General features: G+C 40.2%; 1 protein-coding gene across 4 annotated transcripts in view; it reads right to left on the reverse strand.

Annotated features, from left to right (window-relative positions):
* sorcs3a (sortilin related VPS10 domain containing receptor 3a) overlaps window positions 1-17,500 on the reverse strand; it is a 712,571-nt gene that overhangs the window by 7,693 nt on the left and 687,378 nt on the right. For 2 of the 4 annotated variants that reach the window (XM_062027155.1, XM_062027158.1), the window contains exons 23-25: window positions 16,237-16,368; window positions 12,369-12,468; window positions 4,041-4,146 (exon numbers count right to left, since the gene is read on the reverse strand). In XM_062027155.1, coding sequence (XP_061883139.1) covers window positions 4,041-4,146; window positions 12,369-12,468; window positions 16,237-16,368 — 338 coding nt within the window. Of the gene's footprint in view, window positions 1-4,040; window positions 4,147-6,902; window positions 7,037-9,023; window positions 9,357-12,368; window positions 12,469-16,236; window positions 16,369-17,500 lie in introns of those variants that run through there. The other 2 variants (XM_062027156.1, XM_062027157.1) reach the window with 2 other exon arrangements.

Raw genomic sequence — 17,500 nt, forward strand, 5'->3', positions numbered from 1 at the left:
GCAAATAATACTAACTTTAAATCTTTTGCAACTTCACAAATTTTATTTATATCGAGATTAAACAATTTTGGTCCCAGTATTGATCCCTGGGGTACGTTGCAAGATTTATTTTAGTTTCGTAGACGTGTGTTCGCCTATCTTCACACATTGCTTCCTGTTGGTTAAGTAAATTCTAATCCAGTTTAAGACCAACCCTCTGATGCCATATCGTTCTGATTTGTTAAGATAGTATGATTAATTGCGTCAAATGCTTTTGTTACATCCATAAACACTGCAGCAACATACTGTTTACCATATTTTGCATTGGTAATCTGTTCAGCTGTTTCGATTGATACCTACAATGTTGAAATGTTACTGTAGCTCTGTATCTGTATTGGCTGTCTGCGAGTATTCCACTTTTTTTTATGAATTTCCCCAATCTGATGATAAACACTTTTTCAGTAGTTGTAAGAGATTGTGGAAATAAGGAAACAGGTTTATAGTTTGTAAACTGGTGTTTGTCTCCAGTCTTATAAATCGGTACAAATTTTGCCATTTTCATTTAGTTTGGGAATTTTTTAAACGATAGGTTGCTGATATACAATAAAGGTTCTAAAAAAAAATTCAAAAACCTTTTTTATCATTTCCATATCAATTCCGTTACAATCATTTGAGGTTTTGGATTCACATTTGCTCACAATTTTGATGAATGATATTCCTGTCACGTCTGTGAGTTGGGAATTATGTCCATGGTGTCATCAACTGACACTGGATTTAGAATAATTTCCCTCCATATTTGGTCCAATATTTACGAAGTAGTTATTACTTTGTTCATATTTTCAGTTTTTATGATTCCGTCTGAGAAATATAAAGGGTAGTCCTTATTAGCACCATTTTCAATAATGCTATTTAGGATACCCCATGTTGCTTTCATGTTATTTTTGTTCTTATGAAAAAAGTGACTGCTTGGCACTCAGAATCAAGGGTTGGAATTGGGGGTTAAATCACCAAAAATTATTCCCGGGCACGGCACCGCTGCTGCTCACTGCTCCCCTCACCTCCCAGGGGGTGAACAAGGGGATGGGTCAAATGCAGAGGACAGATTTCACCACACCTAGTGTGTGTGTGACTATCAGTGGTACTTTAACTTTAACATATTTGTACATTTCTTATTCTTTCCCTGTTTCAACACGGCAATTTTGGATTTTCTGTTGGCAAGCATCACAATAACGACTAGCGTGGTGGTGTTTCTTCTTCTATTCAGTGGGATGCACACGTCGATGGTGTTGATACCAACATCTACAATCTTAGATTGCAGAAATTTGACCACTTGTTGCTCCGTTAAAGCAGCATCCATTTCATGTGGTTCCCCTCTGTTGTCAACTGATCTGGCATAGGATCTACGAGTGGTGTGCAGCCTTTTGTGTCCTGGGCATGACGTTAAAGTGCATCCGGCAGTGGAGGCTCCTCTATGGGGTCTTGGGGCACTAGGAGGTTAACCCCTTTACTACTGTTACCCCAGGTGGCCCTTGGCAAAGGCCTAGTACCTGACTGCCCCTTAGCCAGGGGTACGGTGAAGACCTCAACGGCGGAGCAGGCGGAAGACGGTAGATTTAAGAACTACCACAAGGGCTGCGATGGCGGAAGACGGCTGCAGCAGAAAAGGGTCCCCAGTCGTCTTGGACTCCATGCCACTGGACCCTGACCCCATTCTGTCAAGGATCGTGTGGTGACTGTCTGTGTACCAGTCTCCCCACGTAAAACAAAGTCACGCACAGGCATCCTCCATAAAGGGATACACCCCTACCAGGAGGATCGTCATACTCGTTCGAGTGACCGCCGATGAATGAATGCAGCCCTGCAAGGATGATATCATTCTGTCGAGTATACTAAGCCATCTCCTTTATGATATTCTCCGGATCAGAGTTATCTTGTAGCTTGGCATTCACTGTTCAACGCTGCATTCTCTTCTTGTAGGACCTTCAATTACCGTCTCACTGCTGTGCTGTCCTCTCTGAGAATCCTCATTTAATATTCGAACCCCTACATATCCTCATGAAAATCCTTTCTCTCTCTTATCCAGTGCTTGTAGACTTTCTATATTTGAAGTTAGACCTTTAATATCTAATTGTTGACTTCCTATATTTAACATAGACCTCAGATATCTAATTAAAGGTTTTGTATTGTTTGCACCAACATTCTCATCTCTTTCCTGAAAATTGATCTGTGAGCTCGGATGTTTCGGACTGAGAGTTTTGTTCCGTAGTGGCCGTTTTATAGTTGCTCAGCAGCTGTTGGCGTCGTTAGCTTTGACAGACAGCCTCACTTTTAACTTTTTTATTTCAGCAAATGTTGTACCTTGCGCCGATCGTAGCTTTAGGTTGCTAGGCAATTGAGTTGAGCTAGCGTTGTAGCTACAGTAGTTAGCACCTTCACTTTGCAGATTTCAGATTTCAACCGAATATGATAGCTAGCTGTCCTGTAGCTGTAATCAAAATCAGGAAAAGCTTAAATTTTACTGGTAACAAGAGCAGAGCTTTTTTGTCTTTAATTATCTCCCGGTGACAGGAAGTTTAGGTTTGAGTAAAAAGAAGTTTGGTCGGTTTGTACATGAAAGATTTTTACACTGCAAAAAAAATTACTTTCCATTTAATTTGCTTTATATTTAGATTTGAGTTTATTTTATACAAATAGTGTATTTATGCCCAGGACATCAGACAAGCCAGAACTACTACTGCATATAATTCTAGTCTTGTCAGGCAAACCAGGGGCCGTACTTATCAAGCTTCTTAGAGTGCCATTTTACACTTAAGTCCTGAGAATTTGCGAAATTTAGTCCTACTCTCAAACTTAAGAATAAAAGCTTTTTATCAACGTTCTTAAGTCTAAAAATCACTCCTACTCTCCACGATATTTAAGAGACCTTCAGAGGTGTCTTAAGTGGTTAGGAGTTGCCAGCAGGGGATGGCACTGAGGCGAGAGAGACGTGCGCGAACGTTCAGGGAGCGGAACGATGTCCTGGATTTGTTTGATGACGAGCAGATGATCAAACGGTATCGTTTAGACAGAGCGGGTATTATTTTTGTCACAGATTTAATACTTTTTGATTCCATGTTGATTTCTGCATGTGGCTGCAGTGGGCTCGTATATATAGAGCCACCCACACCAGTTTCAAATTAGTTGCCTAATTAATGAATTGGAAAGAAAATGTTATGACAGTAGCGTATGTGTGTGGCCGTGAGGTGAGTGACGTCAGTGAGTGTGTGGGCGAGAGAAGAGAAGAGAGGGAGCGGTAGCGTGAGTGCCGGCGGGGACTAGTTTGTTTTGTATTATTTTGTAGTTTATTGTCAAAATATACACTCCCATTGTCCACTTAAATATTTCCAAGATATTTCTTTATTCTTAGACAACGGATTCCCTTCCGTGATTGGTCATTTCTATGGACACAGAAATGACGTCACCTAAAATTCCGTTTACGGCACATAGTAATGTCGTAATTCAGCTCTGAGTGTGACACTTAAGATTCAGTCCTACACTTCGCTGAAAGTGTGAGTAAGACGCTTGATAACTAACTTTTAAGTGCAGCTTTCAGCCAATAATTTATTTACTCTTAAGTCAACTCTTAGCAGACTTCTTAGGAGTAATTCTGAGAAGCTTAATAAGTACGGCCCCAGGAGTTTTCAAAATATGCTGTGCAACTTCCCTAGGGGGCGCCACAACACATCAGGGGGGAGTATGAGATGGGGAAGCATTGACAAATTTAGCTGGGAAATACAATTTGATGGAAAACCTCATCTAGAACTGTGGTTAAGCCTTAAACCAACCCAATTATGACATATATGATTCCACGTCTTGTAGTTTTACAGTCTGCTTATCAGAGACGCACCAAACTGACGACTTGGGACATCTTTGAGGACATTGGAAAGAGGCCCATGATTAGACTTTGAAAACCCCTGGTCGAAATTGTGTTTACATGGTATGAATAATAGATGAAAACCTTTGCTAGGTTACAATGTAATTGTGTCTGTGGAACAGGTGAAAGTAATCATAGAGGTCAGTACCTTTTGAATTTGTAGATAAGGAACACTGCTAGGCCCAGGAACACCACTGATAAGAGCATCAGCATAGCTGAACTACTATGTCGCGGGTTCACGTCCACCAATGGAGCTATGGGAACAGAGAATTTCAAACATGTATTATTTTTTTTTTCAGTGTTTCTACAATCCTTGACTTGGACATGTATACGCACTATGAAATAATATTATGAAATATTAACACTCTTGCCGTGTCTCAATTCGGCAGCTGGACCCAGCCCATTCAGTCGACAAAGTGTGGGTCCTAGCGAGAGTCCAATATCAAGATTCAAGATGCTTTATTGTTGTTCATTCTTTAACATGTACAAGACACATAAGAACTGAAATTTCATGTTCGGCACAGTCCCACTAAGAGCAGACATACGTAACAAGGGGACAAGACGGGACCGCCAATGGATCAGCCACCTACGGCGCTCCTTAAAAAAGGTGGGAAAAAGGTGACATTGGGAAAGGGGGAAGAGTAAAAAAAATATCAGTCTAAGGCTGGACCCTCGGGATGGGTCCAGACTGAGTCCGAGAAAAAACCTCACATAGCATGGCACACATAAACATGATACATGTAATCACAACAACTCGCAACAGAGGGGGGGGATTTGGGGCCATGAAGGCCGGCTGCCGCTATAAAGCGCTACTAGCCATCCACAACCCAGGAGGAATTAAGCAGTGATGAAGGCGTTGATTGGGGGAGGGGAGGGTGCGTGCATGTATGCCCAATTAACTTGGGTGAGATGTTGAAATGTTTTTGTGGACTGGGGCCGATCTCATTGTTCGACACCAGGTGTTATTGAAAAAAAGGAAGGTCAAAAGCGTCCATCGTTGAGGAGTCCTCGGGGGAGTTCTTCAGAACAGCCTGTTCCTGATAGCGTCAAGGCCATTCGAGGGAATCAAATCGTAGATTAAGATGTTGTTTTCTTCGAGCAGTCAAAACAATGACCTGCCTGCTCTGTGTGTCTGTGCTGGTTCTCTCAAATTCAATTTCATTATTCCTTCTCAGCAAGCTTCTCCAAGATGAGATTCATTTTGCGATTCAAATCAGAACTCGCCCCAGTCTGTGTTCCCACAGCCCGACCCAATCCTTCCATTGCGATGAACAGCCTTTGGGCTCCTTGAGTGGGTGCCATCGTCTTTACACCAGAGCAATGCCCAGCCCAATCAGCAGGTGTCTCGCGATCACGGTTCCAAATAGGTAGATGTCTTCCACATCCTCGATGGAATGGACTGAGAGGCACATGAGTCTCCATTTATCCCAGGAATCTCTCACGTACCCCGCAGCAATGGTTCCATCAGGGCAGCCAGGCTCCCCCGAACCTCTTTTCCTTGTCGAAAAGACTTTGTCAATTGCGTCGAGAGTCCAGCTGATCATATCCATGTTTGATGTTTAGAATTGAGGACAGCGCAAAGAAAGAGGCTTCAAAAAAGTTCAGACAAGACAAGGACACAAGAAAGCAAGCAGGGAAGGAGGGAGCGGAGAAAAATGCGACCGCCCTCACCAAGAGACAAGACATAAATGAATAGGGGGTTGGGACAATCTAGCTTTCAGGAAACTTACTGGTTGTATCAGTTGTCCCCGTCCTTACATTTATGTCAGGTATCTGCCGCTCAGTCACAGGAGGTGGAATAATGGTCAACTTAAGAGAATAATGTCAAATAGTTTTTTGAGTTTTCCTGGTCCTTCACCTTTTTTAGAGGAAGTGGCTAAGAGCTGCCGGAAACAAAGCTTCAAAGGAGATGGTTGTCACTAGAGATGTCCGATAATATAATTTAAAATGTAATATCGGAAATTATCGGTATCGGTTTCAAAAAGTAAAATTAATGACTTTTTAAAATGCCGCTGTACGGATATCCGGTAAACACGGACATAGGTCTAGTATACTCTGGACTGAAGCTGTGTGCCTTCATTGTTTTTGTAGCTGTTGTTTTGAGGCATGTTTAAAAAAAATTAAAAAAATAATGCACTTTGTGAAAGTCAAAGTATAGTATTTCCCATAGTTGTACTGGGTATTGGATTATCTCAGGGAGAGCATGTCCCAAATTACAAGCTGCTGTTTTGAGGCATGTTAAAAAAAAATAATGCACTTTGTAACTTCAATAATAAATATGGCAGTGCCATGTTGGCACTTTTTTCCATAACTGGAGTTGAAGTTGTTCTCTTATTTTGGAAAACTCTGCTTTTGATTGATTGATTGAAACTTGTATTAGTAGATTGCACAGTACAGTACATATTCCGTACAATTGACCACTAAATGGTAACACCCGAATAAGTTTTTCAACTTGTTTAAGTCGTTGTTTAATGCTTCCAGCGGGACATCACAACAAAATTAGGCATAATAATGTGTTAATTCCACAACTCTATATATCGGTATCGGTTGATATCGGAATCGGTAATTAAGAGTTGGACAATATCGGAATATCGGATATCATCAAAAAAGCCATGTAGTTGTCACGAACATGTGTCACGTGTCGACAAGAATTTTAAATCTGTTATTTCTAATTTTTAATTCATGGTGGATTTTTTTTTTAGGCTTGTGAATGGTTGTGTGGGACATGTAAAAACATGCAGACATTCCAGACTCCTTACGGTCTATTCTTACTGCATCCTGCAATCCTATTTAGCAGTTACTTTAATAATAATAATAATATAATTATAACAATAACAATAATTAATGTGACTTACAATTGATGTAGTTTTCTAATCGTGTCAAATTGCTTGCATTATAGCCAGTAATAGTAAATATTGGGTGTGGTATCAATTTGGATAGCATGATATCATCATATAATTATTTGCAATGAAGGCAGAGGAAATGAATCACAACAACTGCAGTTTCAGCACATGAGTGTAGTAATTTATATACGTTAAAAAAATACTGATCATCCAAACTGGTATAGACGTGTTTTGTATCATTTCTTTTTGCTCTGTTGTCCTTTAAATTGCCTTGTCCAAGTCCATGTCCTGCTTGAATGTTCTGCAGAGCCCCAAAAAAACAGAACAGTTAAACAAAAGATCACATTATTAATTATAGGGGTACCGTATTTTTCAGGACTTATTTCAGGACTTATGCAAATCTGAAATACAGATCAGCAGGTACCAGAAGGTAATAAAATTTGAATTTGCATAATATTGCAAAACAAAACGCCAGATAATATGTCTTACCTTATACAAACACCATAATAATACTCGTATGTTGAAGCACAGTACAAATCCATCGGATCCATCAAACGATCGGCATCATAGCTTACCAAAGACCTATTAAAACATTTTGATTGATTTTTGAGCGCCGTGTGTAATGTTCTATATTTTCAATGGAACATATAACATGTTGGTGTTGTTTACTTGAGTCATTGACTTGAGTCACACATAAGAGATACATGTATCTCTTATGTGTGCCTGCCATCTACTGGTCACACTTATCATTTCACCATGTACCAAATAAAATAGCTTCGAGGTCTGTAAGCAAACCCAAAATTATGCCGTACATTAGGCGCACTGTCAAGTTTTGAGAAAATGAAAGGATTTTAGGTGCGCCTTCTAGTCCGAAAAATACGGTAAACGTTTTCACATAACATGCAAATGTCCACGAAAAATAGCAATAACTAATATTGGTACATTCACTGTCCGGCCACACATAAATACGACATAATTAAGTCAACTTCTTGTGGTCTGAAATAGTAAGTTAAAAGGTGCAAGGTTTTATTTCCAAATGTTGAAAAAACTCTGCAATGTCTGGATATATGGCTCTCCCTTTGTATAAAGACAGGAGCAGAGAGCACAACATTACGATGATCGAAGTCTCGTATTTTAACACAAATGTATATCACTACTGTCACCCGAGTTTGATATGTCTGCTTTTAGGTGTTTTCAATAAATAAATAAAGCCATACTTACATTTGAAAGTGGCTCTTTCCGCTCCGTGTAGTGTTGTCATGTTAGAAATAATACAAATTAAAAATGAAAATAAATAAATAAATAATAAATAATAAAAATAAAATAAATACAATAAAAAATAATAATAAAATAAATACACAATAAATAAATAAATAAAAAATAATAAGCGCAAACTATCTTGGGATATAAAAAGAGTGGGAAGTGTTGCTATTAGCAGAAAAGGACACATTTGTTGGCTGGATTTAAAGGACACTTGGAACTTTTTTGAATTGGGACAGCCTTCGCACACCGTGATGACATCAGCACCCCACAATGCTGCGATGGATGCAGCCGCCAAATTGAGACACAGCTTATGTATAATACCTTTTTACCTCTGAAAGATCTTACAGTGCAGTTGTAAAACTATACAGATATGGACATTTACATCAACAATATGATTTGCCTGAGTGGCTAGACAGGACATGTTAAAAAAATAAAAATAAAACTAAACAGTGGTACCTAGTTCACCAGTTTTAAGGGATACAAGCAATAAGTGTTTTTCTTTAGGCTGCAAGCAAAACATTTTTTTTTTTTGGCGACACCTAGTGGCCACAATATTTACTCAAGTAAAGGTCATGACACAATAACTTGAATGATGCAAACATGTTTGTTCAATACACTTCTGCCTTGGAGACTGTATCTGTGTAAGTTAAATAAATATAAAGCTATAATTATTTTATACTTGTTTACATTGACAAATGTTTGATGATCCGTAGCCCGGATCATGTTTTGTTTACATTCAAGATTCCCTTGTTTCTGTTTGTGTGCCTCGTTGCCATGGGTGCTGATTATGTTGACCTGCCTCTTGCTCACCTGCTCCCGGTCACTAATCAGAGAGCTATTTAGTTCTGCTTCTCGCCACACTCTGTCTGGCTGTTCTGTTTGCTTCATGCTAGTTTGTCGATACCTCCCCCTGCCGTCGGCACGTTCCTGTTTTGTTATTCTTGCCTTTTTTTGGTAATAAATAAGTATTCCTACCTGCACTACTGGAAACGAACAGCCCATAACCATGTGACCCAACCGTAACAAAATGTGCTTTTTTAGACTGGGATATTGTTTAAATAAGGACACTTATTAGGTATGTCTGGCTTGTGTGCCATTGTGCGCTTAGCTGTTGTGTAGCTGCTGGCTCCTAGTAGCCTAAAGCCTATCATGTTTACCTTTTGTAAATAACTTAACTAAACTACAAGCAAAGATCAACCTTGTGTGCTTATTGGGGACATTTAGCTGTAACTATCTGTCAAGCTTTGCACAAAAAAAAACAAACATGCTGTGCAGGACTGTGTGTATCGGAGTTTATATTGGATTTTTTTTTTTTAAATTGGACGCACGTACGTGTCCTCTTCGACCCTTGGCCCATCCTGTAGAGTGGGAAAATGTAACGGCGTTCAGTTACTGTTGAGCCACAAGCGGGAAAATAGCGAGCAGAAATGCACAAAGAAAAAGGTACATTATGGAAATCCCATAAGCCATGGCAAGTCCTTCTCACGCATTGTAACAAATGCATGAGGCGCGCTTCGGCAATTACAGAGAAAAGGAGCTTCACTTTCGTGTTTAGAATTTACTGCATTGATAACATAAAACATAGATTGTTACTGTAACTGGTTTAGTAAGGTGGGATAAAAGCTCAACAGAAAGGTGGTGCCTCTTTTTCGTTCTCAATAATTACTTTTACTACAGCATGTTTTGTACATTTTGGTCAGTTTTGGTACGCTATATTGCCAAAAGTATTTGGCCACCCATCCAAATGATGAGAATCAGGTGTCCTAATCACTTGGCCCGGCCACAGGTGTATAAAATCAAGCACTTAGGCATGGAGACTGTTTCTACAAACATTTGTGAAAGAACGGGCCGCTCTCAGGAGCTCAGTAAATTTCCAGCGTGGAACTGTCATAGGATGCCACCTGTGCAACGAATCCAGTCGTGGAATTTCCTCGCTCCTAAATATTCCAAAGTCAACTGTTGGTTTTATTATAAGAAAATGGAAGAGTTTGGGAACAACAGCAACTCAGCCACAAAGTGGTAGGCCACGTAAACTGACAGAGAGGGGTCAGCGGATGCTGAAGCGCATAGTGCAGAGAGGTCGCCCACTTTCTGCACAGTCAGTTGCTACAGAGCTCCAAACTTCATGTGACCTTCCAATTAGCCCACGTACAGTACGCAGAGAGCTTCATGGAATGGGTTTCCATTGCCGAGCAGCTGCATCTAAGCCATACATCACCAAGTCCAATGCAAATTCCATCTGGCAATCTGATGGACGAGTCTGCGCTTGGAGGTTGCCAGGAGAACGCTACATTTCAGACAGCATTGTGCTGAGTGGGAAATTTGGTGGAGGAGGAATTATGGTGTGGGGTTGTTTTTCAGGAATTGGGCTTGGGCCCTTAGTTCCAGTGAAAGGAACTTTGAATGCTCCAGGATACCAAAACATTTTGGACAATTCCATGCTCCCAACCTTGTGGGAACAGTTTGGAGCGGGCCCCTTCCTCTCATACTTGCCAACCCTCCCGATTTTCCCGGTAGTCTCCCGAATTTCAGTGCCCCGACCGAAAATCTCCCGGGGCAACCATTCTCCCAAATTTCTCCCAATTAAACAATATTGGGGACGTGTCTTTAAGGCACTGCCTTTAGCGTCCTCTCTCACCTGAAACCTTCTACCCTTAACAGCCGCACGCTGACCTGAGGACAGCCAATCGTCACGTCCGCTTTTCCTCCATACAAACAGCGTGCCGGCCTAGTCACATAACATCTACGGCTTTTCACACACATAAGTGAATGCTAGCATACTTGGTCAACAGCCATACAGGTCACACTGAGGTTGGCCGTATAAACAACTTTAACACTGTTACAAATATGCGCCACACTGTGAACCCACACCAAACAAGAATGACAAACACAATTCGGGAGAACATCCGCATAAAAAAAAAGAGGAGAAATATAATCTTAGAGAAAAATGTAATTTAAAACATTTGTACGCATGTACAACACTTAAAACCTTCAGTATATCAGTATGTGGAATTAAATTATGGAATGGATTAAGCAAAGCAATCAAACAATGTACTAATATGATCCACTTCAAGAAACTCTTCAAACTTAAAGTGTTTACAAAGTACAAAGAAGAAGAACCATGATAAACATTCTGAATTTATTTAATTCATCCATTCTTTCACTCTCGAAATAATCTTACCTATCTCACCATATGAAATACAACTTACTTCACCAATTATTATTTATTTATTCATTTTTATTGTGATTACTTATGGAGTATATTGTGAATAAATTGAGAACAGGAAGCGAACAAAAGTTTTAGCAACTCATATTTAAAAGCAAAGGGGTAGGATTAAATAAGCTCTGCTTCTTCCTACTCCTTTTCGAACATGTTGAAAAGAGAAACTGGAAATTGTGATGCATCATGTTGCATGCTTGCATGTTCGAAATAAACTCAAACTCGCCGTAACACAACATAAAGACAACAGAACAAATACCCAGAACCCCTTGCAGCACTAACTCTTCCGGGCCGCTATATTGTAGCCCACCTCAAACACCCGCTCCCCCATCTCCCGAATTCGGAGGTCTCTTTCAACATGATGTGCACCAGTGCACAAAACAAGGTCCATAAAGACGTGGATGACAGAGTCTGGTGTGGATGAACTTGACTGGCCTGCACAGAGTCCTGACTTGAACCCAATAGAACACCTTTGGGATGAATTAGAACGGAGACCGAGAGTCAGGCCTTCTCGACCAACATCAGTGTGTGACCTCACCAACGCGCTTTTGGAAGAATGGTGGAAAATTCCTATAAACACACTCCGCAACCTTGTGGACAGCCTTCCCAGACAAGTTGAAGCTGTAATAGCTGCAAAAGTGGATCGACATCATATTGAACCCTATGGGTTAGGACTCATATGTGAGTCAAGGCAGGTGGCCAAATACTTTTGGCAATATAGTGTATTTCCAGTCCAACGCTCATTTTCTGATTTGTCTTGTGTCCCCAATGTATTTATAGGTTTTAAATGCATACAACTACTATTTTTATATGTGTAGATCATAATTGTTATTATTGTTGTTTTGGGTCGGTTTTGACCCAGTTATGTGAAAGATGAAAAACAATCATTTGTGCCTAACTGGAATCATAAACACAATTCCCGCTCACTTACAATGTGAGCCAACTAGTCCAGGGACTGCCAGCTCTGCGGGCTTTTAGTTAGGGGTTTTCTCTCTTTGCCTGTTTGGCTCGGTCCCTGGGCAAACAGCCCTCCTGCTTTGTCCAAAACCGACTCATTAACATTGCGACAAAAGGCAACGTTAGAAACCAAATCACAGTATGGCAGATAACTTAAAAACAACAAAAAACGAAAGAAGGAAATGTCTCTTACCCAGTGTTAGCTGTGTGTTGTAGACTATCACTCTTATGCCAGGCTTCAGCTCAAACTCCACCAGATTTTGATTCAGTGCATTTACAATTATGGTAGATATCTGTTGGACATATGCAACACCAGTTTTTTTTTTTACAAACAGATCATTGGTAAGCTTTATAATCAGGCAACTTAAAGGGGAACTGCACTTCTTTTGATGTCATTTTTTTGTTATGTTAGTTTTGGACTCCCTTAGTTCCTGTTTTGGGTAATTGGGTTCACCTGCCTCTGGTTAGTGGTCCCACGCTCAGCTGCTGTCAACCACTAATCAGAGAGCTAATTATTCACCTTGCTCGCCACGCTAAGTCTGACGTCATTGTTTGCTACACGCAACCTGCTACGTAAGTCTTGTTTGTTTCATGCCACAGTTACCTGATTATTACTTGTCCTTAGTCTATGCTAAGAAGTAGCATTAGCTCCAATTGTGCCTTCGCCTTGTTCCGTTTTTTTTGTATTACTTTGGTATTTTGAGAATTAAAGGCCTACTGAAAGCCACTACTACCGACCACGCAGTCTGATAGTTTATATATCAATGATGAAATCTTAACATTGCAACACATGCCAATACGGCCGGGTTAACTTATAAAGTGCAATTTTAAATTTCCCGCGAAACTTCCGGTTGAAAACGTCTATGTATGATGACGTATGCGCGTGACGTCAATGGTTGAAACGGAAGTATTCGGACACCATTGAATCCAATACAAAAAGCTCTGTTTTCATCTCAAAATTCCACAGTATTCTGGACATCTGTGTTGGTGAATCTTTTGCAATTTGTTTAATGAACAATGAAGACTGCAAAGAAGAAAGTTGTAGGTGGGATCGGTGTATTAGCGGCGGACTACAGCAACACAACCAGGAGGACATTGAAATGGATAGCAGACGCGCTAGTCGCCGACCTAACCTTGACTTCCTCTGTTTCTGGGCCGCCGACCGCATCTATGATCGGGTGAAGTCCTTCGTCGCTCCGTCGATCGCTGGAACGCAGGTGAGCACGGGTGTTGATGAGCAGATGAGAGCTGGCGTAGGTGGATAGCTAATGTTTTTAGCATAGCTCTGTGAGGTCCTGTTGCTAATTTAGCTTCAATGGCGTCATTAGCAACAGCATTGTTAAGCTTCGCCAGGCTGGAAAGCATTAACCGTGTAGTTACAGGTCCATGGTTTAATAGTATTGTTGATTTTCTGTCTATCCTTCCAGTCAGGGGTTTATTTCTTTTGTTTCTATCGGCATTTAAGCCCGATGCTATCACGTTAGCTCCGTAGCTAAAAAGCTTCGCCGATGTATTGTCGTGGAGATAAAAGTCACTGTGAATGTCCACTTCGCGTTCTCGACTCTCATTTTCAAGAGGATATAGTATCCGAGGTTGTTTAAAATACAAATCCGTGATCCACAATAGAAAAAGGAGAAAGTGTGGAATCCAATGAACCCTTGTACCTAAGTTACGGTCAGAGCGAAAAAAGATACGTCCTGCACTGCACTCTAGTCCTTCACTCTCACGTTCCTCATCCACGAATCTTTCATCCTCGCTCAAATTAATGGGGTAATCGTCGCTTTCTCGGTCCGAATCGCTCTCGCTGCTGGTGTAAACAATGGGGAAATGTGAGGAGCTCTTCAACCTGCAACGTCACACTACTTCCGGTACAGGCAAGGCTTTTTTTTATCAGCGACCAAAAGTTGCGAACTTTATCGTCGATGTTCTCTACTAAATCCTTTCAGCAAAAATATGGCAATATCGCGAAATGGTCAAGTATGACACATAGAATGGATCTGCTATCCCCGTTTAAATAAATAAAAATCATTTCAGTAGGCCTTTAAATCATGTTCTTACCTGCACGCTTTGTCCGGAGTGGTCCGTCTGCATTTCGGGAGAACGAACCCTGTGGTAAGCTGCGAAAACCCCGTCGTGACATTTGGGGAGTTTTGCCTATCGTTCACAATCGTTATGAACGACATGACGATAGGGAACAAGCACTTTTCATGTCGTTCTCACCAGTTCCAGGTCCTAAATGGCTGTCAAAGTCTCCTAACTTGTCGGATTATCTCCTCAACCTTTTACTTTTCTGGTGCGAGGCATGATTTATGATATACAATAAACTTACAGGGAGAAGGGAAGCAAGGAAACACTCTATGATGTGAACCTTGGGACACACGGAAGTGATCACGTCCCCGCTATAAATAGTTTGTCTCTGTTAGCACTTGTAATAACAATATCACTAATACTTGGTTAATAATTAAGTCACGAAATGTAAATTGAGTATTGTTGGCGCATTTTGAATGGTTATTTATCGGATTTTACGGGCGGAATAGTGACGCTCACATTGGCTGAATTGAATTTACCGTATTTTTTCGGACCATAGGGCGCACCGATGAGCGGGTCTATTCAGGTCTATTTACATACAAAAGGTGCAACAGATTATAAGGCGCTTTAAAGGGGTCATATTATGATTTTTTTTCTCAATTTAAAACTATCTTGTGGTCTACATAACATGTAATCGTGGTTCTTTGGTCAAAATGTTGCATAGATTATGTTTTACAGTTCATCTTCAGGTAGTTTTCTGAGCGTCTCTTCAGGATGCGCCGTTTTGTGGGCGGTCTTATTTACGTGGCACACCTTCGACAGCGTCTTCTCCCCGTCATATTTGTTGTAGCGGTGTAGCGTGCAAGGACGGGAGTGGAAGAAGTGTCAAAAGAGGGAGCTAACTGTTTTAATGACATTCAGACTTTACTTCAATCAATAACGGAGCAGCTTCTTCTTCATCCGTGGCTCAATAGTGCAACAACAATGCCGGAAATGTGTCCCGTGAAAAACCATCCGACCGGAACCCTCTAATAACTAAAGTTCCATGGGTGAATGATGTAAACCCACTACAGTTTTTAGCGCTTTGATAGCTAGTCTACTGACAGATATAAGTAAGAACTTTACGCTACTTTATATTAGAAATGGCAACAGCGGAAGATGAATGCCACATAAGAAGATAGAGAAAAAGAAGACACTTATGACTATGGTGAAGACACGGACTACAATGGCGGACGGGCACACATTTTCAAGACTTATGCAGATCCCAAATACACATCAGCAGGTACCAGAAGGTAAAAACATTTTTTTTTTTGCATAATATTGCAAAACAAAATGCCAGGTAATATGTCTGCTAATAGGTGCCATCTTGCGGTCCTTATACACACACCATGATAATACTCGTAAGTTTAATGCGCCGACAATCCATCAAGAGGTGCGGCTTCATAGCTTACCAAAGTCGTACTAAAAACATTTTGACAGATTTTTGAGCGCCGTGTGTAATGTTCTATATTCTCAATGGAACATTTAAAGTTTTTTGTGTCGTTTACTGTCGTCATCTTGCAGTTTACAAGTCTCTCTTATGTATGACTGCCATCTACCGGTCACACTTATCATTACACTATGTACCAAATAAAATTGCTTCGAGGTCGGTAAGCACAACCAGTTTTTTGTGTCGTTTACTGGCGTCATCTTGCAGTTTAAAACTCTCTCTTATGTATGACTGCCATCTACCGGTCACACTTATCATAACACTATGTACCAAAAAAAATTGCTTCGAGGTCGGTAAGCACAACCAGAATTATTCCGTACATTAGGCGCACCGGGTTATAAGGCGCACTGTCGATTTTCGAAAAAATGAAAGGATTTTAAGTGCGCCTTATAGTCCGAAAAATACGGTATGTTTATTTCATATTTAGAATGCATTAAAAAAAAATCAATTCGTCGTCATGTCTTTCATAATAATTGTGAATGATAGGCAACGTTACAAAAAAAAGTGCAGTTCCCTTTTAAGGTGTAAAATGCACCACCCGTACCCGCTCTAGCTCCTGCTCACTCCTTTTCTTGTCCTGTGACTGGTTCCTGTGCGGTAACAGGAATAGTTCAGCAGCAGTTGGAACACCAGGTAACACAGCTACCAAAAGCTGTTCTTCTGGGAACTCAGCCACCTGTGGTAAAGCAAGAATAGATCAATATTAATACTGCATATTGCATTTCTGTCAGCTATTGTTATACCCGTTTTCTTTAAGAAAGGGATACAAACTGACATAAAGCAATGAGTTCAAGTACAAGTTTATTATTGCATTAGCTTACATTAACCAACACAGTGTGGCGATACATTTTCTTGGCCTTATAGTAACTTTCGTAGTTGTCTTATAGCAGGGGTAGCGAACCCATTGTTTCCCACACATTCATTTATTTGTGGCGGCCCGCCACGAAAGAAATACGTCCGCCACAAATAAAATAAAAATATATATATTTTTTTTGTCCTGTCCAGTTTCTTAGGCAAATCATATAGTTGATGTAGATGCCCATATAGGCTGTTCAGATTTACTTTACAAAAGAGAAGTGTAGGATACTTCTCTTGTTGCCTTATTTGTATTTGACCACTACTGTTTTCTGTTTATTTGTTACTGACTGTGGCAGGACACCTCTGCCTCTGTTTCACTTTATGTTGCTGGTAAATAATATGGTTGTAGTAGTAGGCTAAAGTTAAATGATTTAGTATGCACTAATTAAAGGGGCGGATTTTTAAGAGACATTTTAGCTTTTACAGTTTATAAGATATATTTTTTGTAAGAACCACAATTAATAAATATATTTCAGTGAATAACTTATTGTTTAAATCTGTATACAAATATGTACATAAAGTGTTGTAATTATTTTGTAAAATGGATGGATGGATGGATGGCTGGACGTTTAAAACAAAACTGTTATTATTAATTAGTATGTATAAATTTTTTGAGCCTTTTTAGAGAAAATCATATCATTGTAGTAACTTATGCAAATTACTCGATGATGTCATGGTGACCACGCCCATAACCACGCCCCCACACTGGGAACTATGGCTCTAGAGCCAGAAGACTGCATCTGGCTCTCAGATAAATCTTAGCTGACACTGCTTAACACGATAAGTAATGAATAATTCTGCTGGTAATCACAGTATTAAAAATAACCACGTATCAACCAGACTACAAAGCCATCAGCAAAACCATGCAGCACCAGAAGTCGCATTAATGGTAAGAAGTATTTTATTTATTGATGGTTAGCTTCAGAATAACAATGTTATTAAAAAGAACA

This window comes from Entelurus aequoreus, linkage group LG18, assembly GCF_033978785.1.
Source record: "Entelurus aequoreus isolate RoL-2023_Sb linkage group LG18, RoL_Eaeq_v1.1, whole genome shotgun sequence".
NCBI classification, from domain to species: domain Eukaryota; kingdom Metazoa; phylum Chordata; class Actinopteri; order Syngnathiformes; family Syngnathidae; genus Entelurus; species Entelurus aequoreus.